Source organism: Diabrotica virgifera, chromosome 4, assembly GCF_917563875.1.
Source record: "Diabrotica virgifera virgifera chromosome 4, PGI_DIABVI_V3a".
Classification (NCBI taxonomy): Eukaryota; Metazoa; Arthropoda; class Insecta; order Coleoptera; family Chrysomelidae; genus Diabrotica; species Diabrotica virgifera.
In genome coordinates this window covers 38316708-38342640 of record NC_065446.1, presented here as the reverse complement: position 1 = coordinate 38342640, position 25933 = coordinate 38316708, and the positions used below count along the sequence as shown (strand labels likewise).

At 31.9% G+C, this 25933-nt stretch overlaps 2 protein-coding genes across 2 annotated transcripts in view; one reads left to right on the top strand and one right to left on the bottom strand.

Annotated features, from left to right (window-relative positions):
• Positions 1–44: 44 nt before the first annotated feature.
• On the top strand, positions 45–15447 carry LOC114324937 (beta-1,3-galactosyltransferase 6). Its single transcript, XM_028272858.2, has 3 exons — positions 45–954; positions 9272–12656; positions 14764–15447. The coding sequence occupies exons 1-2, from the start codon at positions 152–154 to the stop codon at positions 9564–9566; spliced, it is 1098 nt and encodes a 365-aa protein (XP_028128659.2). The 5' UTR covers positions 45–151; the 3' UTR covers positions 9567–12656; positions 14764–15447.
• A 2914-nt stretch (positions 15448–18361) lies between these two features.
• The window catches only part of LOC114324936 (uncharacterized), a 28165-nt gene continuing 20593 nt past the window's right edge, over positions 18362–25933 (bottom strand). The window contains exon 2 of the mRNA XM_028272857.2: positions 18362–24783. Within this exon, the coding sequence (XP_028128658.1) occupies positions 23668–24783 (1116 nt within the window). The 3' untranslated portion in view covers positions 18362–23667. The remainder of the gene's footprint in view (positions 24784–25933) is intronic.

The following is a 25933-nucleotide window of genomic DNA, read 5'->3' as shown; positions in this document are numbered from 1 at the left end:
GTACGACATAAACGTCATACGAAAAAGAAGATTGTTATAACCGCGAAACCGCGCTAGCCGCTAGAGTTGTCAAATTTCAAAACAAAAACAAGTAAACGTAAAAATTTTTTAGTAAAAAAATGTTTCTCTGCTTTTTAAATTTTTAAAAGTCATGAATAGATTTCTAAGAAAAAGGATTCAGACTTTAGCCGTTGTGTTACTAGCTTTTATTTTAGGATGTACTTTTACAATAGGAATGATGCCAATAGATCGAACATGTAACATTGACAATTCTGATAAAGAATTCAACATAATGAAAAATTCTAAATTTAAAAATCCAGATATTATTATTTTAATTCTCTCCGCACCGAAGAATTATGAAAAAAGAAGTATTGTGAGGGACACTTGGTTAAAATTGAAATCTAAGTTGAATGAGGAGAATACATTCAAAGTAAAGCATTTTTTCGTTATAGGAAATTTGTTCTTACCAAAAGAAGAAAGTTCAAAAATTTCTTCGGAACAGCTTCAACACAGTGATATTTTAACGTTGCCTGTTGTAGATTCTTATAAGAATCTAACAGATAAAATTAAGTATAGTTTTCAGTGGCTTGATACTCAATATGATTATGGATTAGGATTTAAATATGTTTTAAAATGTGATGACGATAGTTTTGTTAATTTAGATAAGTTGGTAGTGGAACTAATGAAGATTGAGAGCAAATATTTAAAAAGAATATACGATAAAAATACTGAAGAATATATAATTTCAATAAATTATCAGCAAGGTGGTAGGAGTGAAGATCTTAATTTGTATTGGGGTTACTTCAATGGAAACGCTCGAATAAAAAATAAAGGAAAATGGAAGGAAACTAACTGGATTGTATCTGACAGATATGTGCCATATGCCTTAGGAGGTGGATATATTCTTTCAAAAGGATTAATATCATATATCTCCAGGAATATGAAAGAATTAAAGTAAATATAGCAATATTTAACTAAATTTAATTTATAAATTACAGTACAACCTGCCATATCCGGACCTGTCATATCCAGACCTCCCCATCTCCGGACGGTTCTGCGCCGTCCGGATCTACCGAAATCTACTAATAAAAGCAGTTCTGCTGTTGGACAACGTATCTTTTCATCCCGACCCAAAAGAACTGAAAGATGGAGAAATAATTTATTATTATAAAATCTGAAAAACGTGTCTATCGACAAAAGTTATTAACAGCGTTGATTACTGGAATGTATGAAGGAGAAAACGTTTCAGAGGCTATAAAAGAAGTGGTCTTGATATCCGGATTTTTTCATATCCGGATCGGTCTGTCGCCACATTGATCCAGATATGGCAGGTTTTACTGTATATATCTTGTGCCTTAACTTTTCAGTGGTGGATCCAACATCATCAAGAGGGGGGCCGATTGGCTAAATTTCTATGAAAAATAAATGAATGTTTTTTCTCAAACTTGGTTTGAGAGGTCGATCGCCCCCATCGCCCTACCCTGGATCTGCCACTGTAACCTTTGCTTGTCTCCAAGTAATAATTTTTTTTTTCTCAAGTTTGTTTTTCTATTCCATTATTGCAAGTCTTTCTAGGCCCTCCTCTCTTCTTTTCTTTAGAGCTTTAATTTCCCATATTTTTTTGAATTGAATTTCATTTTTTAGTCGCTCTAAATGATTTCACCAACTTAACAACCTTTTTATCAACATATATACAGTAATACCCCGCACTTATGCGATAGGTGGGACCGAACAATAACTGCGTAAATCAAATTCACGTAAGTCAGGGTGTAATTTCACATATGTATGTATATAAATTATTTTTAATTGGGACCGGAAGCTAAGAAAAATAGCATATACAAATATAAAATTGTCAATTTAATTTATTTTGATGTAGAAGGCTACATAAAATCTAACAAAGAGATATACTACATTCGCTCTCGCGAGATTTTTTTTGAGACATTCGGAATAGGAAACGTACAACACAAAAATTCCTACCTCACACTATTAACTGCTAAAATCAACTCAAATCAACTTAATCTTTCATTAAAAAAAGAAGAATTATTAGAAATAGTGGGAGTGTCTACTAATCTCATAAAATTTTGTGAAGTTTATTTCTACAAAATATTTTTATTTTGTACAATCAATAATTTTCTCATTTGCTATCAATACATTATAATGGTTTAAATAAATAAATATTGATTGGCGTAAGGTTTATGTTATTTTTATGTCTGTTTACTATTAATAATATTGGATATGAGCAGGTGCGTTGGTTTTGCAGTAATTTCCAGTCACTTCTGACAACTGAATTTTTCAAAAAAGAAATTACTAACGTCAGTGTCAAAAAAAATCTCGCGAGAGCGAATGTAGTATAACTCAAAGATTTGCTCCCTCCTGCAAAATTTCTTCATAGCAGGATAATAATTTTTTTATCCCTTGTTTGGTAGAAGAAATGCGATCTTTGTTATAGTTTATATTTTCTAAAATTTGTAAGCCCTTTTCAATTAAACTGAGACTTTCAGTCAAGTTTCGAACCGTTATTTGTTCTTCAGTTTAAACTGGATTCAAACAATCAAGCTCTTCAATGTCTTGCTCTTCTTCATGCATTTCTATGAGGTCATCAATAGTTCGCACCCGATTGTGGGAATTCAACAGTTCTTCAACGTCATCACTATCAACAACTTCTTAAATCGCATTACTAATTTCATAAGAATAACAAACACCCACTCGCAGACAAAACTGTAGATAAGAAATACCTAATATGTACAAAATAAATTCTTTAGTGCGAAAAGTCCAAATATCTACATTGGATGAGCAATAATCTGTTAGCAGTAATTCTATTTCATCGATAATCGAGCGATTGTATGGCTCTCAAATGACTAATTGACAATATTTGAAAATCAGGTAACTCTGGGTTCACGTAAGTTGGGGTAGCGTAAGTCGAGGTATTACTGTACTCATGGAAAAAATGAGCTATTTTGAAATTATCATGTGAAATGAAATTTTTTGTTAGGGCTATTCTTAGCCCCCAGTGTCATAGGAATAGGATTTCTGTTTCAAATGTGACGTTTTAAAGTGTAATATAAATGCTCGATCAGATTTAAATCTTACAGTACCTGGCCAAATTATTAGGCCAAGCAAGGAAAAATTTACTATATGAAGTTATTTCTCTCATGATTATGAATATATTTGAAAAAATATTGTTTCGTTTCTTTTTTGTGAATATTAACTCTTAAGGTGCGTATCCATTATGTGCGCTGCTCCAAGCTCGCTGCAACTGTTCCATAAATATGGCTTGCGCTCCTTTACATATAAAGGTGCGCATCCATGAGGTTGGCCACTCCACGCTCCTGCATCTGTTCCAATCGGTGGCAGTTTATATGTAGAGGAGCACATGCCCTATCGATTAGAGCAGTTGCAGGAAGTGCGGAGCAGCAAACCTAATGGATATGCACCTTAAAGTTAATACATATTCACAAGAAAGGAACAAAACAGTATTTTTTCAAATACCTACTCATAATCATGAGAGATATAACTTCATATAGTAAATTTTTCTTTGCTTGGCCTAATAATTTGGCCAGGTACTGTATATGGGCTATATGGTGGCCAATATAATTTTTAAATTGAATCTCATCAAGGTAAGTATTCACTATTCTAGTGACATGAAGATGTGTCCATATTATCTAGTTCATAAAAATTAACTTGATAGAGTTCAGCATACCTTTCTCAGGTACGTAGCTTTTAAAGAACATATATATCGTAGCTACATGGATATTGAATTATTATTGAATATTACTTCATTAGAAACCCGTAGAAAAAGAAAGGATCTGACAATCTTATTCAACATTATTAATGGTAATAGTAGCTGTCCCGATCTTCTGTCAAAAATTAGTCTTTTTGTACCTACTCGATCAACAAGACAAACCCAAACTTTTCGCATAAGCTTCCATAGATATAACTATACTTACAACAATTTTTTACCACGAACACTTAGACTTGCGAATTCTCTAAATGACTTAAATATATTCTGCAATTCCTTTGATAGATTTAAAAACCATTTGTTGAACATACTATGTTAATGATATAATTTATATCAACAATTTTTAAGCTTAAACTTTGTTTGTTTTTTATATCGTAATGTTCTTTTTTTTCCTTTCCTATTGTAATATTTCTTCTTTGTGTTGACACTTGACACTTTATGTTTTTGCTTTTGTCTTTGTAATATTTTTTTGTAATAATATTTTCTGAAATGGGCTTACCTGTAAATAAATAAATAAATAAAAATAATAAATAAATGTGTTAGGTATCATGTATTATCATGAACCTGACATATCCAATATGGCTGGCAAAACATTATCTTCTAAAATGTTTTTAATGTACATATCAGCTCTCATTCACCCAATCATCTCCACAAGTTCGGTATGTCCTTTCCAAGAAATATATAGAAGAGAGATTGACCAAACATTGTCTACAGAAGAGTTAGCGAACAGTATGTCAGTTGTAACCTCATATAGAGGGGTATTAGTTTTGGTGGTGGTGGCACATTGCTATGGAGTGGTATTGCTTTGAAAGTTAATACAGAATGTGAGGAGGTGATTGGGCGAATGCCAGCTGACATTTACTTATATCAAAAATATTTTAAATGATCAGGTTTTGCCATTTTCCAGCCACATTGGATACGACATTAATACTGATTGGATATAATATGGATATTCGTAATGATGCACGATAACATACATGCTTATGTTTGCTAGAACAGTGAATAGTTACCTTGATGAGCTTCAATTTAAAAATTACATTGGCAATCCATATAGCCCATATCAGATTTAAATTCGATTGAGCATTTTATGACAATTTAAATCATTGCATTCTAAAATGAAATCATATTACTAGGATTGCAGCACAAAAAAATTCACACATGAAAATTGTTAAACTAGTTATTTAGATTTAGTGTCAGATATTCTCCTTTCTTCATCATCAATGTTGCTACAGCCCTAGTTGAGCCTCAACCTTCCCCAGTCTATTTCACCAGTTGTTTCTGTCCATCACCAACTGTTAGCAATTTGCTATTCCGATCTTCCTTGTATCCTTCTCCACACTATCCCTTCATCTCAGTCTTGGCCTACCTCTGCTCATATTTCCTACTAGTACTGCTAATAGGGTTCATCTGAGGAGGTAACTTTCATTTTCTCTTGACACAGTACTAATTCGGAAGAAAAATGACAACTCAAAAAGGGCCTAATTCCAGGAGTTGTCTTGTTAAATTTACTTCAAAAATCTATACTTTTAACAGGAAAAGTGTCACATAGACGTTTACTCCAACTTAGTAAGATTGGCAGTGGTGTCATTATTCATTTGGTGGTAATATGAATATTTTTATTTGGGAACAATGACACTTTTTAGTTATGCTCTGACATTCGACATGACCTTATGGTTATTTATCACAAAAACCATTGTATTTCGATAAGTCTCCTAGTGATCAATATTTTAAATTTATTTATTTAGCGTATGGCCTACATCACAGAATAGGTAATTAATTAGATTTATGCATTATACAATGCATCCAGTGCATATAATTCAATCCATTATGCTTTCTGTATCCAGTTTTTTGTTGTCTTTCGTAAGTCATCTTGCCATCGTGTTGGTGGTCTTCCTCTGCTACATTTATCGGCTCATGGTCTCCATTCAACTAGTTTGCGAGTCCATCTTCCGTCCTTCATCTTGACAACGTGTCCAGCCCATTTCCATTTTAAGTTACAGCTTGTTTCAATGACGTCTATGACTTTGGTCTTAGCTTGTAGATCTTCGTTTCTAATCCTGTCTCGCAAAGTGGCCCCTATCATTGATCGCTCCATTCTTCTCTGCGCTACTGTTAGTTTTTATGTTGATCGAAAACTTTTTTCTTCATATATTAGCTGGAATGTCACTCTTAAAAACGTTCCTAAGAGCTCCGTAGACAGTAGGTTACACTACAATAAATATTTTTTGCTTACCACACACTATATTGGTACATTTTATATGCACAGTGAGTTTTAGGTATGGGAACCCTTAATTATCTCGAAAACAGCTTGGCCGATTTTTATACATTTTGGTGGGCAAGAATCTTCTAATGCGACCGATATTATAGTCGTAATTACATTGTTGTCAAATCTTCCGTTTTTCTGAAAATCTAATGAACTTTCTTATTTCAAATGGAATTTTTATATGTATATTTTTTGCATTTTGAAGTCCTTAAGAAATACTGATTATTTTTTATGTAATATTTCCTATACCTAAATGCCGTAATTTAGGAGTTATTGCTACATTTATTTTTAAAAAACGCTGGACGGAAGGGTCGCCCGAGAACTTTATCGTACCAATCTATTATCGTTATGGTACTAGATACTGGCATTCTATAAAAATAACAAAGTTACTCCTTATTTTGATATTTTAGAAACACCTTCTGTACTTGAAAGTATTTTATGGTTCTACACGCATCATTAATTCCTGCATTTAAGAAAATGTTCGATGCCATATTTCGGAGACACACTATAGATGTATAGATTATTGCATAAATTACTAGAATATTATAGTCATACTTTCATTTCAAATCAGTTCATTTTTCTGAGAAATTAATAGTTTACAATATTTGCATTTTATTTCGATTACTCCAGTCAATGCAATCTTCCTTAAAGATTAAGAACAAGATATTATCTCCGAATTCTATCCTACTCCATGGATTTTAATGAAATTTTGGGAGTAGCCCAATCTCATAATTCAAAGTCTATCCTATATACTATGGCGCTTTTATCATGGGGGCGGTTCCCACCACTTCTCAGGGGTGAAATATTTTTATTTTCGAATTACATGGAAAAAAAGAAAGATTTTAAAAAAAAATTTAAAAATTCATTCTATAATTTGATCACATTTTTTTACAAAAACTATTCATTTTAAACTCGTTCAACTTTTTGAAAGTAGAAATAACACTATATTAAAAGGTATTGCAAAAGAAAAACAATGCATTTAAATTATGGTGGATGGACAGTTAAATGTATATACTTTTCATTTTTCCTTAAAGTACATTAGTCATATATTTTTTGCACCATATCTCGCTTAATTTGTATGTAACCGACATTTAACGGTGCTCGTTTTAAAGGCCTTTTCAAACACTACAAAAGGTGCTGGTAGTATTATACACCTAAAACCTACCGTTCCTCTGTTATTTCAAGTTGAATACACCAATTTGAGCATGCACCAAAAAACAAACTATTTTCACCTACCATATCTCTTTTTGTATTATAAATAGAACATTTACGAAGGAACGAATCTTTTTATTATTTATAATCTAAAAAATGTTTTATATAGTGTTTTTAGTTCGATACATAGTTTTTAAGGTATTCACAAAAAATCCGTCCAAAAAGGTGTCATTTTTCAATGAAAATGGCCAATTTTCAACTACGCATAACTCAAAAAGTATTGAGTTCTCAAAAAAAAGTATAAACCAGTTTTTTCTTAGAAATAGGTTCTTTAGCCACTTCCGTGCTTATTTTGACCAACAAATTTTCCACCCCCTTGAAGAAGTGGGAACCGCCCCAAGATAAAAGCTCCATAGTATATAGGGTAGATTTTGTTTCTTGAGCTATTCCCTACTTACTGTGAAAATATCAAGTATATCAATGTAGTAGGATGGAATTCGGAGCCAAATACCCTCATTGACTGCCCTACAATAATGCTCTGCTATGATCGCGTGAGAGAGGACACACATAAGATTATAACAAAATTTCTATTTACTGCAACTTTTTGAGTTTTTGAGCTACAGCAATGAATTTTATGTCATTGGAAAGGTAATTTTGCATTCTTTTAAAATGTGTAAAAATATATAGGGCGTATCTAAAAAAAATTAAGATTTTTTATTCATTCCCGGTTCAACCGGAAGCGATATTTTTATTAAAATTTATTTTAATAATATAAAAAAGTCCACTCCACGACAAGTGAAATATAAAAATAGATGTTTTATTATTTTACGCCCAAGGAAGACAAATCCAAAAACACAAAATTATAATAAAAAAACCTTTTAAACCACCTTTTTCAAATTGCGCAAGTTGTATTATTAATATTAATGTTAATAAATGAAATGTAAATATTTTGACGTTTCACAATTTGACAATTCACTTTTAACTGCAGTGCCTTAAAATTTTTTAAAGCACTAGTGCCTTAAAGTAGCATTTTTAACGGTCCTATGGAGTCCTAAAAATTGCATTTTTAACACGTTTGTAGAAAAATATATTTAAAAACACTAATATATTCTTTCCACACCTTTTCTGGACTGATACATACATAAATTAAAACATTTTGAAATATAACTTCAAAAATATAATATGAAAACTATTTAAAAAGGCAGTATAACTATTAACTAACCTTTGTTTGTTGTTTCTCTTCCCACAAATTTTAAAACGCAACAACCATACATAACCAAACCGTCAACCGTCCAAACCACAGCTGCGCTACAGCTGCCATATTGGATAATTTTTGACATGTCATTTGAACATCCAATCAGAACAAAGTTATAATGCGCATGCGCCCGGATCGTAGGTTTTAACATATAAAAAGTCACCCTCATCGCGCATAAAGAAGTATAACTTCAAAAATGTAATTTTTCTTACTTATAATTTAATTTTGCAAAGAGTATTCCCCTTATTGTTACACTTAAACTGTAAAATAAAATTGTCATGTACGTTTTTTATATTCATTTCCTCTCTATATGTTAAGTGGGAGTACTTTTTAGCTGTGCTTTTAATTAATAGTTATTTTCCTAACAAGTGCAGAAAGTCATATTTTCCGCACGCGACTGCAGTTTGCCGAACGACGCGAAGCGGGAGTTTCTTCCTGGCATCTTCTGATTTGTTTATAGGGGATATTTTTTAACAAGAATCCGCAAAGAAACCGAATCAGAACAACCAGACAGGTAGCATTAAATCCGGACCCCGGAAGTATCATAGGTTTTCGAAACGGACCCTCAGTGACAGGTGATTGGTGACCCCTGGTATAGAGAATATTACATAAAAAATAATCAGTATTTCGTAAGGACTTCAAAACGCAAAAAATATACAGGGTGTTCCATTTGAAATAAGAAAGTTCATTAGATTTCCAGAAAACGGAAGATCTGACAACAATGTAATTACGACTATAATATCGGCCGCATTATAGAAGACCCTTACTCACCAAAATCCATAAAAATCGTCCAAGCCGTTTCCTAAATAACTGAGGGATTCCATACATAAAACTCACTCTATTTATTAAAGCATTTTTTAAGGTCCTTTAATTCAGAAGATGTAAGTGTGGGCCTATGGTTATCTCCAGTAAATAACATTGTCAGAATTCATGATATCAGATTTGACACAGAATGGACTTCTAGAGGATGTAAAAATTATCACCTTATTACTCATAATGTAACACCTGCAGAAATGAAAAGCTTTTTTGAAAATTTGGTAAAAACTAGCAAAATGTGTAGACAGGAAACAACAAAAAGAGTTCATTACATGTATGATTGGAATGTGCCTCCAAGCCAGTGTTGTAAACCTATTAATGAATTGAAAATATTATTGTGAACGATGAGAAAGATATATGGTAGTATGTGCAAGAATCAAGGTTTACTGAAAATCTGTTCGAGTTAAATGGATTAGATAAATAGTTGTTGGATTAAACAAATTTTAAAATACTAAAATATTGTATTAGTAAACCCATTTGTGAAGGTAGGAATTGATATAAGTACATACTAGATTTAAAAAATTGTAAATTTGATAATTGAAGAATATTGTAGTTTTTCGTCTACCAGAACATGTCAAGTCAAAACATAATATAAAACACATTGTCTGTTTTATATTCAGACAACTTGCTTGCCCTTGCAAGAGTGCCCCACCCGTGAGCCGGGGTTCACACTGCACTTAATGGCAATTTAAATAGCTATGGTCCATGAGGACCGAAATTAAAACCCCCTTAGTAACGAACGGGTTAATATATCTTTATGAAATTTCCTTTTTCCAGTCTGTTAATATTTTCCACTACTTTTTTATGTCCAGTTATTTATCTCCTCAACTTTACATTCTTATAATTTGCTTTTTGCTCTACCTAGAAGTCTCTCTTCAGTATTCCACAAAGTATATTCATTTTGATTATTTTTACTTAGTACTCTTGGTTTTTGATATTTCTGGATATCTCTTGGAGGTTCTGGATTTAGTCTGAATGTTAATGGTTTTGTTTCACTATATTTAATTGTTTAGTCATCTATAGAGGCTTATAAAGACATGATATATAAAGTCTAAATATCAGCACTATACGAAGTATAAGTTGGAAAACTAAGGCGATGGATAGGAAGGAATGGAAGCTGATTCTAGAACAGGCCAAGACCCACATGGGTTGTAGAGCCAATGACAGTGGCGGATCTAGATATTTGCCTTGGGAGGGGAAATTTGACTTAGAGAGAACTTCCAATGAAACACCAATCAAAAGACGTAAAAAGAAACCCAAACTACACAAAAGACATAAATAATAACTTGTATGCAGTAAGTTCCCTTAATTTTCCTAACTAGCGTGTTTATTGGGTGGAATTTGTGTGTCTGTGGTTTAAGTTTCATATCAGCTAATATATTTTTATGTTTCAACAATGTTTTTCTTTAATTTTGGACCTTGTTAAAGGGGGGGATTTCCCCAGCCCGTAGATCCGCCACTGGCCAATGATGATGGTCTGTTCTATACCTAAAAATTTTAATTTCATTTTAAAACTTACATCTCAGAGGTGTATTCGATGTTGAAATATTTGGCTGTTCTATTAAATTAATGAGACAGTGATTGTATATAGATAAATGTATATGTATTATTACATGTATAATAAATGTACACCTGGTTCCAAAAAAAACTGATACGACTCTTGACGCGTATTTTCTAGAAAATTGAGCAGTGTATTTTGAAGGATAAATACTTAATATTTACATACTGTCAATGTCACTGCCAAATCTTAATATTTGTCAGATAGCTTATTCTCTTCCACGGTTATTAGACTTTATTATTAATCTTTATTATTAATACTTTCTCCGCAACTGAGGGTATCTTATCAACTGTATTGTTTTTAAACAATAGATGATAAAATAAAAATATTGACAGTTCAAAAATGTGAACATTATTGCATTGTGTGTGGCCTAAGTTTGGGCTGAAAACTGAAATGTATTACATTTTTACAAAATTTTGGAATATGTTTAATTACGTAGACCAATTTTAACAGTTGTTTTCAATACAGATTTGAATCATCTACAAATAGATTCTAATGTCTTTTGATGTCAAATAATTAGGGAAGCTGGAATTCAACAGTTTAGAATTTTACATTGAGTTAATGCAAAATTGTGACGCATGTCAAAATTCTCAATGTATTTTACTTGTATTCATTTTTTTTCGAATCCTGAGAAAGCTAATAAATATTTTTGAAAAATTTAAACTCAGAATGGAAGACTACATTATTACCGAGGGCTGAAAGTCCCTGAAAACTTCTATAATATTTATTTTGATAAGTTACAGGGCTGAAAATAAAAAAAAGTGTGATATTTAATTTCAAATATTTCATTCAATAGAAACTGCTTGTTTATTCTAAGGGGCTTTCCGCCCTCTGTAATAATGTAATCTTTCATCCTGCGTTTAAATTTTTCTAAAATACTTATTAGTTTTTTCATGAATCAGTTGTTTGTTTTTGTTTATTTTATTATTCGTCTGTCATAATAAATATAATGTCAGATCAATCAAATACACTGCTCAACATGATGAAATCTTACTAAGAGTCGTATCAGTTTTTTTAGGAACCGGCTGTACATGTATATTTATACATGTCATAAAAAATGTTAACCTCATTTTCCCCATCTTATATTCATTAGATATTGTTGTTTAGATTTGGTTTGTTGTATATAGGAAGTTTGTTTAGTAGTAAATGGTTGACTTCAATTAGTGCGGTCGTAAATATTATTAAATTCATCTAACTTGTCCCATTGTTAAGACCGGTCCGGAGCAATAAGCAAACGAGGTAGACAGATTTGGTCTTTTGACAATTAACACTGACTAGACAGTACTCCTTTAATAAAGCAAAGGATCCACAAAATTTACAATAATTACGACGACAAAAACAAATAAAAAAAAGAATGTGTGTAGGTACTTTGTACGCACGTAAGAAGTTATACTTCTATTATATAATTTCAACGAAATAAATATACTTAACGGTTACCTACAATACCAAAAATTAACAATAATTACCAAAAATTAACCAAAACTTAACAATACCAAAAAAAAATGAATATGAATCGTCCGGGATTTGAACCCGCGATCTCTGGTCCAATGATATACCAACCAAGCTATCAAGCCCCGTGCTATTGACGTGTCGAATATAATTACACATCACGGTGACAATAGATCAAAGTGAAGTATAAAAATAGATATTTTATTATCTTACGCCCGAGGAAGACAAATCCAAAGACACAAAAATTATAATAAATAATACATTTACTAAGAACACTAATATATTTTTTTAATGACTTATTTGCGCTGATACATACATAATTTGAAAGATTAGCAACGAACTACATACTGTCTGTCTGCGCATGCGCCAGGGAATTATAAAATTTCACCCTCGATCGTAAAGAAGTATAACTTCAAAAACGGATGTAATAGTATATTACTTTATGAGGCGGAGAAGCATGACTTTTCTTGACGCGCCCGATATTACGCGCCGAACGAAGTGAGGCGCGTAATAGAGGGCAAGTGAAGAAAAGTCGCTTCTTTGCCGAATAAAGTATACTATTTTTTCTTCAAACGTAGCAATTTTCAACCATAAATAGTACAATTCATACGCTATTTTTACTCGAAATTAACTGTGACAACTATCAAAGTCGTCTAGATGTTAGAAATTAAAATAATTAAGTCGTCGGTGGGATTTGCGTCTCCCTGGTTACAGTTTGAGGCGCGTAATAGAGGGTAAGTGAAGAAAAGTCACTTCTTTGCCGAATAAAGTATACTATTTTTTCTTCAAACGTAGCAATTTTCAACCATAAATAGTACAATTCATACGCTATTTTTACTCGAAATTAACTGTGACAACTATCAAAGTCGCCTAGATGTTAGAAATTAAAATAATTAAGTCGTCGGTGGGATTTGCGTCTCCCTGGTTACAGTTGTTTTGACAGTTGTTTGCAATTATTAAAGACAGCTTATTGTTGTTGCAACCGCAAGCGCAAATTTAGTGCGAAAATGGAAAACCTAAACGAAATTGAGTCCGCGGCTAATGATGCAGTAGCACGTTTGGGGCCCTCCAAGTCCGGAATAAAGTATCGGTTAGCGTACAAGCACTTCCAAGGGTAGTGCGATACAAGAGGAGTACGGCAAGTTACCGAAGACGTTTTACTGGCATATTTTAATATAATGGAAAATGAAAATAAATGGAAATCTTCTACAATGTGGTCACGATACTCTATAGTCTGTTCGCTAAACTCAGACGCAACTTTCTAGATATTTTAGTCGGTAATTTTGCCAATTTTTTTTTTGCAAAATTGGCAAAAAATAATTTTTAAATAGTTAATAATCACTAAATATTTAGTAATTTTGCCAATTTTTGCAAAATTGGCAAAAAACAATAAAAATATCGACTAAAATATCTAGCCAGTTGCGTCTGAGTTTAGCGAACCGACTATATGATAAAATCCGAGTTAGTTATTAGAAAAAATGTGGATATAAGTAAATTTTTAAAGTTACGTGCCTTTCTGAAAAAGACAAGCGAAGGATATACTGCAAAGAAGTCTAAAGTTTTCACTAAAGACGAGTTTGATAAATTTTTGTTTGAAGCGCCAGATAAGTTGTATTTAGGATTAAAGGTAAAAAAAATTATATTGCAAAGCATGTAGTATACTCTACTAAATTATAAAAATATTTCAGATTGTTTTGTTAATTGGGGTTACCGGCGCCTGTCGATGCGACGAAATGGTAAAAATGAAGACTGTGGACATTGAGGATAAAGAAAATGTAATAATTATCAAAATCCCAGACAGTAAAACACGACAAATTAGATCTTTTACGATAATTGGTCAAAACTACATTAAACTGTATAAAAAGTATGCATCACTGCGGCCTGAAAATTTCACAGAAAACCGATTTTTTATCAAGTACCAAAATGGAAAGTGTTACCGAAGCGTCATGGGAATACATTCGATCAGCGCAGTAGCCCAAAAAGTAGCTAGTTATTTAAATTTAAACGATGCAAGCGCATACACGGGTCACTCTTTACGACGAACTTCAGCAACAATTTTAATTGATGGAGGCGGATATCTAGAATGCCTCAAACGACATGGGGGCTGGAAATCAAGCACGGTTGCCGAAGGATATATAGAGGATTCAATAAGAAATAAGAACGATAATGCTCAAAAAATTTTAAACCCTCATGATTCGCCAACATCGGGAATGATTGCTGAAAGTTGTGCCATCAGTATCATCCACAATTACCAATGCGTATCAAGAGTCGGGAACATTTTTGCACGGTTTCAATTTTGAAAATGCCTCATTAACTAATTGTACTTTTAATATTACTATAAATAAAAATGATGTTTAATTGTTGTTAATGACATTTGTATTGTTGCTTTGTGACATGTTTCATATTGTTGCCATGACAACATTTTTCCCTCCGCCGTAAAGAAATGGGAAAAAAACTGCTGCCGGCGGAGACATCAAACTTTGACAGGATCAAGTTAGATAAGTAATCTCATCATTATTTGACGTTTGAAGAAAAAATATATTGCTTTGCCTTATATAAGCCTTATCTATATTAATGAAATTATAATGAGTTTGGATTGTACGCAATTAAATCAACATTAAGAAATGAAGATTGACAAATTTTACCAGGAAACATATTTAAATTTTACCCGAAACCGGGTCTTTTATACTATTTTCGGTTAGCCCAGGATGTTTATAGTCGGTACTAAGAAGTCAACCATTTACTCCTAAACAAACTTTAGATATAAATACTTATACTCTGCGTTTCAAACGTTAGAATCAGTATTCCACAGCAGTTAACAGCGATAATCATAGGCGTAACTAGGGGGCGGTTTTGGGGGTTATAACCCCTTCCCATTTGGATGCACTTTGAGCTCTATACGTTTAACACTATTACTATTTCATACCCCCCAGAGACCATCAAGTAGTTATGTAACCCCCCTTAGGATCATCCTGGTTACACCTCTGGCGATAATCCTCTTAAAGTACCTGCCTAATACTATCTTTCACAGCCATGAAGAACGGCAACGTTGTCAAGAAAATTATAATATACATCTATGATCTCTTTGCCATGGGCCTTCTAAGCCTGGAGAACTAAATTATATGTAGGATCTCTTTAAAATGTGTAAGGCCTAGAACATTCCAAAAAATTGTTTTTTTTTGTAGGAAAAAAATATATAAAGAAAATGAATAAGAGATGATGTTTTATTTTCACCATTTGCCTTTTACTATTTATATTGTGCTTATCCCTTTTAGAATATTCGGACTAAAAATGAGTCAATTGGCTGTGAGTTTCGACGGTAGCGCTCTCTCGCGGTTTGAAACTTATACTTTTCTGATAAAATTGGTGTATGTGAAATATACAAAACGAGAAAAAAAGATATTTATCTAGAAAAACCCAAATTATGAACTGAAATATTATTGTAACCTGATTACTGAACGAATACATAGAATTAATAGTAAAAGTAATTATGTTTTTTTTATTTTATTCATTATAATTTTAATATTTAATATATAAATTCGTGCGACTAGATGACTGCTTGCGCAAGAGGCCATTGAGAAAAAGAAGAAGTTTATGTGAAATTTAGAGGTTACCTCTGTTTTTATTGGCTATGGGTTTCGTCGGTAGCGCTCTCTCGAGGTTTGAAACTTGTACTTTTTTGATAAAATTGTTCAAATTCAGTACACAAAACTGCCACTAACAGCGCTGGCGAAAACTGTCAAATCCCCTCTACTCATCGGCTCACAGCGAATTAACACCAAACAATCAGCCAAAATTTTCCCCTTAATTTGATACGGGTGGTCGCAGTAATGTTTCTAAAGTTCCGGGAATCAACCAATCCAGTTTCTAGAATTTAAAGATGGTTGAGAAAAGCATTATTTACATAGTTCAGTCCAGGATGTCTTGGGTGTACCAACCCTGCATATAAGCTTTGTTTACGTCTGCACACTTACCATGCTATAGCTAAGTAACTGTAAAATGTTCTTTTCAGGGTCTGTATGTTAGCATATAGGGGAGTGCAATTAGAACGAAAACATGCATTGTTTCGGAAAAATTCAAACAAACTTATATTTTTCTAAAACTTTTTTTGTTAGTTAAAATAAAAAGTTCTACTCGCGGATTTTGCCGCTAATTGTTTATCAATTGTTTAAACAATAACAATTGTTTTGTATTAATAATTTTAAAAATATCGTTAAATTCATCATTTTACTTTGATCAAATATGTTTCTATTTTGTTTTTGATTATACTGAATCCGAATATGGCATTGCAATTTGAAAATTCTTATACAGAAGCTCTTATACAGTATATGTCTGCGTAGCTAGGAACCACATGGAAAACTTTTTTATTATCAATTTTACGAAAAAAAGTTATTCTTTATAAAATGCTCTGGATAGTCAAAATTCTAAAACTCAACCATCAGATATCAAATTTTATCAATTTTATACGAGTTATGTCAAAAACATGAATTTCGTTACAGAGTAAAGTACCTTTATATTTCAGAATATCAACAAATGCTATTATGAAAAGTTGTTTGTATAACTTTTTTTCGTAAAACTGATAATAAAAAAGTTATCAATAGGTTCCAAGTTACGCAGACATACTGTGTAAGAGCTAAAAAAATGAATTTGCTGAACATGTATTATTGTTAGAAGTTTATTACGTATTTTAGGTACGTTTTACAGAAAAAAGTTTTGATCACTTTATATAAACATTTTTTTAGCTGGTAATTTTCGGTTTTTGTATTACATTTTTGTTATCTTTCTTAATTTTCTCAAAAAGAAATAGTCTATTTCATTTCTAAAGTAAAATAATTTAGTGCATTTTAAAGATTACATCTTAAGCTTTAAAAAAGTACTTATAAAACTGTAATAGATCTGTTCAAACTTAAGTAATACTGTCTTAAAGTGGTGGTAATTCTATAAAACTACGAAGATTTCAAAAATTACATTTTTTAAGACGTCATATCATTTGAATGAAATTTTTGAGATTTTTTTTGAATGAAACATCATTTAGTACGATGCTTTAAAGGTAAGTTGTGCAAAATTGAAGGTTTTATAAGAAAAATTGTATTAGTTACACATTTTTAAACAAAATTCATGTAAGGCTCACTTTCCGCCCCCCACTGTACTTATGCCCATACATTTTATTTCTTTCTATTATAACCATAAGATAGCTTAATTATTCTCCTTTTAGGTTCAATTTGTAAAATTTCATTTGATCCATTAGTTAAAGAATTACATTAAAATAATTCAACCGTGTACTTCGCCGTTCGCTAGTTTACAGTGCACCAATGTTTGTGAGAAGGGTGGCTTTAGCGTTATAAATAAAAAATTATAGAAGATACAGATTTAATTTTAGAAAATTCTTTATCTAAGGTTTTTTTTGTAAAATTTTCTGAATTTTTTAATGGTTGTCAGTTTTGTTCTAAAATTTATATTTTCGGAGTTATTTAAAAAAACATCAAACTTCGTAGTTCATTTGTTTAATAAAAAATCAAGCACCTACTTCTCGAGTAGAACTTTTTGATGTTGTTTATAAAACATTTCTTAATGAAATTACATAAAGTTCTATCTTGTTTGATTTTTTCCGAAGTAAAAATCTATATGCACTCCCCTAATATGGTAATTTGAAATCAGCCAGAATATTAAGGGAAGTCTAGGCAGTGGCACCAATTCATGCCAAACAGAAATAAAAACTTATATGTAGAACAAGATAGAAACTTTGAAGAAATTTAATTAGGTAAGCCGACCCTGCGTAGGGATAAAGGCAAAGAGAATCATGATGCGTTGATGATTTATGTTTGTGTGTCATCAATAAATCTGCAGTAATACCATAGCTACAGCTCCTGTGTCATGTTCTCAGTTGATCTGGGGGTGTTTATTTCACACTTGTCCCAGTTCCTAAATACCCATAAAATGTTCCCTATTAGCCTGTGGAAAATGCTATGTCAGGAATCAGAATTTCCCCACCCAGTCTGCCCTATGTTGAGTGGAAGCGATCACAAGCCCACACAGTAGTAACAGCTTAACTCTGGAAGAAATTGAAAAAGATGTGGATCAGTAGTTTCCATGATGTAGGAAATTTAACGATAGTAAACAGCAAAAATATAGTTTTCAATCCAATTTATTAAACATTTGCATATATTTTACAAACTTATTGTTAACTGCAGTGACAACAATTTGTCAAATACAAAGTGCCAACTGCAGTAATATTAATACTACTAGAACTCAAATCAAACAATGATTTTCTCAGTGATAATACTTACTGGTAAATCTTAGTCTTAATTAGCAGTAAGGCAAAGTATTAGTATAAGATATTCATCTCTATTTATTTTAAGATCATACTCAGACTATATTATGCGATTATTGAATAATGAAAAAAATGGAACCTACGTTCGTAGGTTTTTGTTTTGTACTACAACCAAAATTTCAAGTCATAGATAACATATTGGTTAAACACAAGGGTACTATTATCTAAACTTCATGAGGGATATACCATTAATAAAGTATAACAAGATTTATTAGTTACAGTAAATCTTGTCAAATGCAATAAATTTAGCAAAATCAAATAAAGTGATGGGACCTGACAGAATTCAAAGAAAAAAAAATTTAAAAGAGAAAAATGAGAGAAATCAACATTTATTACATTGCCAAAAAAAAAAATCAAATTCAAGATCTGTCTAATACAAATATATAAAATGTACCTAAAAATTGAGGCGCTCAGGGCAACAGTGGCCTAACCCCAAAAACGAAGTTATGAGATAAATACAATCTTTGCAATTATGCTTATGTTGTCTACACAACCTACCTCTATATTTGCTTTGCAAATATAGAGGTAGGTTGTGTAGACCCTTGTTGATCCGAAGATTGAATGTTGTTGCTTTTATTGATATATTAATCTAAAAATACTCAATTTGTGGCTTAGGCCACTGTTGCACTGAGCGCCTCAATTGCACATTCAAAATTTTTAGAAAACCCTAATAATATGTGTATTAAATCTCAGTTTGGGTTTTAGTAATACCACACGAGAGACATTAGTGAGATTTAATATAATCATTCAAAGATATATGGATGTTAATCAAATACTCTGTTTATTTCATCAACTCCAATAAGACGTTTGATAAAGCTTGTAGAAAACAATTTTCTGAAAAAATAGGGATACACAGAGAAGCAAGGCAACTTTGCTCATTCTTGTTCAGCATATTAAAACCATTTTAATATCAATTGCAGAAATTAAGAATATACTTGTGATGAGACTATACAAGACTTACAAATACTCCTGGAGCAGGAGTAGATGTGAGGAAGAGGAAAGTGAACTAACTAAAATGCTGAATAGAAGCATTTGATATGTTGACTAGAGAACAATAAATTAAAAATATGTTGACAGAGTAACAAATTGAGGTATTACGAATAATGAAAAAAGTTGCAAAGTTTGTAGTATCATGTGATAAGATAAGTATTTGTTGCTATACATGATAATACAAGGAGAGTGGAGCACGGCATCTTCATACAGTCATGTCCCTTTATAAATGTCTGCATATGCAGTTGTGTCCGTGAATATGTTAACTGATTATTTGATTGGTATACGGGCTTTTCATCGATTGTCATTTGTTTCTAGCTGATGTCATATTATGTTGTATAATCTGTGTATAATATTAATATACACGGATTATACGACAGATGACAGGAGTTCTAAACAAATGACCGTGAATGAAAAGCCCTATATATATGTAGAGCTGGTCACCTATTCATCATAGAGGTATATATTAATATAGAGTGAACCTACCCCCTCGCTTCCTGATGACAAGATCTCATGGACTGGTTTGCGGTATCTCTTTCTAGCACATTGTATCCAGAAACTAAGATGACATTAAGTGTGAGTATAGGCACGGAAGGGGAGAACAACTGTCACAGCTTTACTATGCGTAAGAGTGAAACAGAAGCCAAATAAAAAGATGGTGTCGTCACTTCGCTCTGAATGACACTCTGTCTATGATAATATAAGTCTATGCTATTCATAGCTGCAGTATCAAAAGTAAAAGTATTTGTTATTATTGCCAATCTCCTAAAAGCAGATGATACATAAAGAAGATTGGTACAACTTGGAAGCTTTTTCTAGAAAGCACAACCTCTTTATTTCTCTGTAGCATATTTAAGAATTTGTTAAAATAATGTCTCTACTTTGATGTTATTTTAACTCTTGGAATTCTATTCGTATAGGTATATTTGAAGTATACTTAATTAATTTATGATACATATCGGCGGTTGGAAGGTAAAAGGTTGTAAGTATATTCTTTATCTATGGTTGTAGTTGTAACCCACAAATCAACTTTGATATATAAATTAATGAAAAAATTTATTAGGTTAATTCATCATGAAATTACTTAAATGGAACGTTTTTCAATTTCCTGAAAAAAGTTGATTTGTGAAAAAATTACAACCTTTCCTTTCAACCGTCGATATTTAATCATAGCTTAAAATTCTATGGCCTATGGTGTTACATTACAATGACATGTTAAAATACACATATTATACAGTCTCTGCTCAATTTATTAGACTCGCCCTAGAAATATCAGTTTTTTTTCTTTGAAACCCCTTAAAAGTATGTTCAAAGTCATACGGTACTGCTGAATGGGTTAAATAACAATTACCTGATAATCGTGCTACATAATTAAGATAAAGATGGTGAGACCTTTTGATTAAATTGTGAAAACTTGGCAGATGGCAATGGGCTAAAAGGGTGTAATGACTCGACTTTTTTAACTTTACTTTTTTAATTAAATTAGTGGTTGATATTCAAATTTTCGTAAAATTTGCAGTAGTAAGTGTTAATATTAGTCTTTATTAATGTTAGTTTTTAATTTGTATAATTTATTTTAACATATTAATAAATATATGTTAATTTCTAAAAGACGAATGTCGTCGTTTGCAATTTTTTCATATGGATGATTGTAAAGATCTTTTTGTTGAGCAAATCTTTTCTGCTCTCTTCTGTTACTGCTCTATTAGAAATTACCACATGTATGAAAGAGAAATAGCAAAAAAATATGGCATATCTTTATCGTCAGTTCGAAGGTTGGGTCAAAAACTTAAAGAGAAACATCCTGTTACATCGGTTTGGAGCGGTCGGTACGATAGAAAGATTTTAGTCACCTCCAGAGGGCGAGGAATTTTAAAGTATTTGGCTGTAAAACACAGAAGAGTCACCCATTGCGATATACGGAATAAATTGGAAGAATCGGAGTGTTCAGTATCGGAGTCCACTGTACGCATAATTTGTACACGTAATTTGTGCAGTATGGGATTCAAATCTCATAGGCCAGTTGAGGAACCAAGAAAATAGCCAACTATCACCACAAATGCTCAAAAAACGCTTAGTTTGGGCCAATTTGCATAAAGACTCTATTGCCATATAATTTTTGTGCAAATTAGCCGAAACTAAGCGTTTCTTTGACATTTGTGGTGATGGTTTTGGTTCCTTAACTGGCCTATAACATTTGAATCCCATACTGTACAAATTTCGGCGTACAGTGGACTCCGATACTGAACACTCTGATTCTTCCAATTTATTGGTTATATCGCTATGGGTGACTCTTCTGTGTTTTACAGCCAAATTCTTTAAAAATCGTTGCTTTCTGGGGGTGACTGAAATATTTCGGCCATACTGACCCCTTCAAATCGATGTAACAGGATGTGTCTCTTTAATTTTTTAGCCCAACCTTTCAACTGACGATAAGATATGCCATTTTTTTGCTATTTATCTTTGATACATGTGGTATTTTCTAATAAAACAGTAAAAGAGATCTGCTTAACAGACAAATTTTTACAATTACTCATATGAAAAAATTTCAATCCGAGATATTCGTCTTTTAAAAATTAACATATTGGTATTAATATCTTAAAATAAATTAAAGAAATTAAAATAAACATTAATATAGAACAATATTAACACTCACCACTGCAAATTTTACGAAAACTGAACACCAATTACTAATTTAACTAAAAAACTAAAGTTGAAAAAAGTCGAGTCCTTGTGCATTTTTAGCACATTCTATTACCATCTTCAAGTTTTCACAATTCAAAAATTTTTTACCATTTTTAACTTAAATTATGTATCACAATTATTAAGTAATTATTATTTAACCCGATTAGCAGTTCCTATCACTTTGAAGATACTTTTAAGGTGCTTGAAATTAAAAAAAACTGCCTTTTCTACGGTGAGTCTAATATATTGAGCAGGGACTGTACATAAAACTTATTCTCCTTTTCATGAACATTTTTCAGTGCGTCACAAATTATAGAAAAAAAGGTAAGTCCGTGATAATACACATTTATGACATTTATTCTAACGTGACATTTTAGTTAAATCTGACAGTTGTCAAATTTTATTTTCAATTTGGAATAAAACCAAATCAATTGTGTCTATTGCATTTATAAAATGGTATTTTCTTTCATTTGTATAGTCTTATAAATTGTACAGATTATATTGATAATATTATTATTTTATTTAATAAATAATTCTTTTTTGATTATGGCGCCATCTATCGACAACTAGAATAATCACCGAACTAGAATAATTACCGAAGTATTCCCAGACGTGCCTTTTTTTCTGTCACATACAATTTAATGCGTTAGAGAGAAATCGAAAAACTGTGACGCACTGAAAGATGATAATGAGAAAAAGAATACACAAATATACTAAAGTCAGGTGCGCGACTCTTCCCCAACACGACTCTACCTTATCGGCAGAGTCTACGAGAAGTGTACGGTAAATTGAAGCTATAATTACAAAGAAAGAAATATGTATGTCTTTGTACTCACTTTATAACGCTTAAAAAATTACGGGATCTGGATTTCAATGCATATTTTTTTATAATTCTCGTATCAAAGTTACGCGTGAAGTTAGTCGTATTGATGACAGTTGGGGAAACGTCCGCGACCCACTAAAGTCACAATAAAGATGCACTAGAAATAAACAAACCAAGACACGTTGAACGTTACGACGAACACTCCCGAATGATGATTTACAACGTATAAACTTTGTAAATCATGAATTGGGATTTACAATGTATCTACATTGTAAATGGTAATTTCAGAGTACTCCTCGTAACATTCGTGTCTTGGTTTGTCTATTTCTAGTGCATCTTTATTGTGATTGTAGTATAGCAACGCATTGTACCAAGTATTGATTTTGGCCTCAAACACACGCAAGTTAGTGAGAAACACTGAAATACTTTTATTAAACAAAAAATATGCAACATAATAGAATACGATTATCGTTATGCATAAAAGCATACAACTCGGATCCTAAGAATTACCAGAGTATTTTTTTTATCAAAGTCTGAAAATCACAAACAATCTCAAAGAAATGTTTGGCAAGAAATATACCTAACTAATCTAATCTATTTACAATTTTATAAATACAATGTAGTATCTTTGTTATCCCAGTCACTTTTTTTGTTTTTAATTGATTTCTTCTCCATGTTTCTTGGAGGTGTATTTTCACACTGAACATCATTCCTTGCTCTAATTCCCTTCTTCTCTCTAAACACAGGTATCTTACTAACAGCATAATCAGATCTTCTAGGTTTGTCACTAACTTTAAGGTTTTGTACAGATTTGGCTCTTGTCTCATTCCCATTACAACTTTTTAAGGCTGGCCTGTCTTTATTTTCACGTAACTGTACAATTCTTGGACATACCACAAGGTCGTTATCTTCATATATAAGATTTGTTAATTTCTTATCTAATTCTTTGATATCTGCTGTTAAATCTATATGAGGTGTTAAAGGTTGTGACTTTATCTCTTTGAGTTTAGAAACTTTTACCGGAGAACAGGGTGCAGATTTAGGACTACGTAAAATATGCATTTTTGTTCTCTCAAATACGTGTTCTTCATATACGATTTCTTCTTCACATTTGTTATCTGTATCAACTGCATTATTATGTTTCCCATCATTTTCAACATCTTTTTTAGTTTCATTTTCATCGGATATTACTATAGTGCCTTCATTATTGTTGCCAATTTCATTTAAAGATAACTGTTGTAAACCATCATCTTCATTATCTACTGGCAATTTATCTTCTGACTTTCCATTGCACACTTCATTTATATTCTCATCCATTCCATTATTTTGAGGATTTTCTTCAACCTTACATTTGTCTTGTAATATTTTGTCTAAATCAGTCTCCGTGAAATCTACATTAGTTTCTAACAAACCTACCAATGAACGCCTCTTATAAGCTTCTACTTTTCTTTGTATTGGGCTGCTTTCTAGTAACTTAGGTGGTATTGCAGATTTTTTATTAATTGCAGGATTAGGAGTAGTTTGAGTCATTTCTGATAATCGTACTTTGTTCAAATGTTTGTTATAAAGCTTTTTTGTCGAATCATAACAACTTTCCAATACTATTGGTGTTCGCCTAAAATCAGTTGTTGGAGATCTAGGGTCAATTTCTTGAATAATGTTTTTATTTCTTATGGGTGTTTCATTTTCACAATTTAGTTTCTCTGCAACAGCACACAATACCTAAAAATTAAATAGGTTTTAGTTGGCAGAAGCATTATAAATAAACAATTATGAGGCTATGCATACAACAAGGGCGAACTAGAAAATCCCTGTTTCGAGAAAAACACAATTTTAAAGTTGTTGAGTAAGGATGAACTCGGCAAATTTGATTTAGTTCAATAATTGAAGAAAATAATTATTGAATCAGTCATTTTGAAAAGGAGTCATCTCCACTTTTTTTAAATTTCACAGGAGAGGTAAAAAACTTTTATTTTTAAGACTAATAGGAAAATAACTATTTTTGTGTATTTTTTGGTTTTAATATTTACTATACAAGCAATGAATGTTTTAAAAAAGGTTTTTTTTTAGATTTTAGATGACCTAGAAACCGTTTTTTTGGGAAAAGAGATGACCCGTTTTCAAAATAAACAGATATTAAAAGAAAAAAAATGGGCATTGTAAGTAAATATTGTTTATTACACACATTAAAATGCTAAATACAAGCTGATGAATATTTTAAAATTGTTTTTAAATTTTAAATGACCTAGAAACCACATTCTTTTTTAAAAAGAGATGAACCGTTTTCAAAATGAACAGTTCACGTTGTAGAATGGGTATCTCTAGGAGATGGCCTCTTTTCAAACTGAACTGGTTTGTGAGGTATGCTGTGCTTACAGTAATAATATTGAAAGTTGACCCGTTTTCATATGGAATAGACGTGTCTATGTGTATAATACAAATTCGACAGGAAGTGAAAATGTCAAAAAAGTTTAGATGACCCCTTTTCATAATGACCGATTCAATTATAATAATGAATTAATGAACCACTCTGTCATATGAAGGAACAAACATAAAAAAATGGTAAAAAGAAAAAAAATCACCAAAGTTGAGTTTTTCATTGTTGCAAGCATAGCCTAATATTATATAAAACTTTGAGGATTAGATTACATGAAGCTGGTTTATACACCAGAAGTCCATTAAGGGTTCCTATGTTGTCATGGCAATTATTGTGGACTCAGATTAAGCTTGGCTCATGCATTGGGGCTTTCAAGAATGGAGTTTTGTGTTACTTACAGTTAAAGCTGGGCTTTGTCTCTACCCTGATAGAAGAAGAGTGGGAGTTTGGAGAAGACCTGGTCAACAAGAAAGACTCAGGTGTAGACATAGTGGT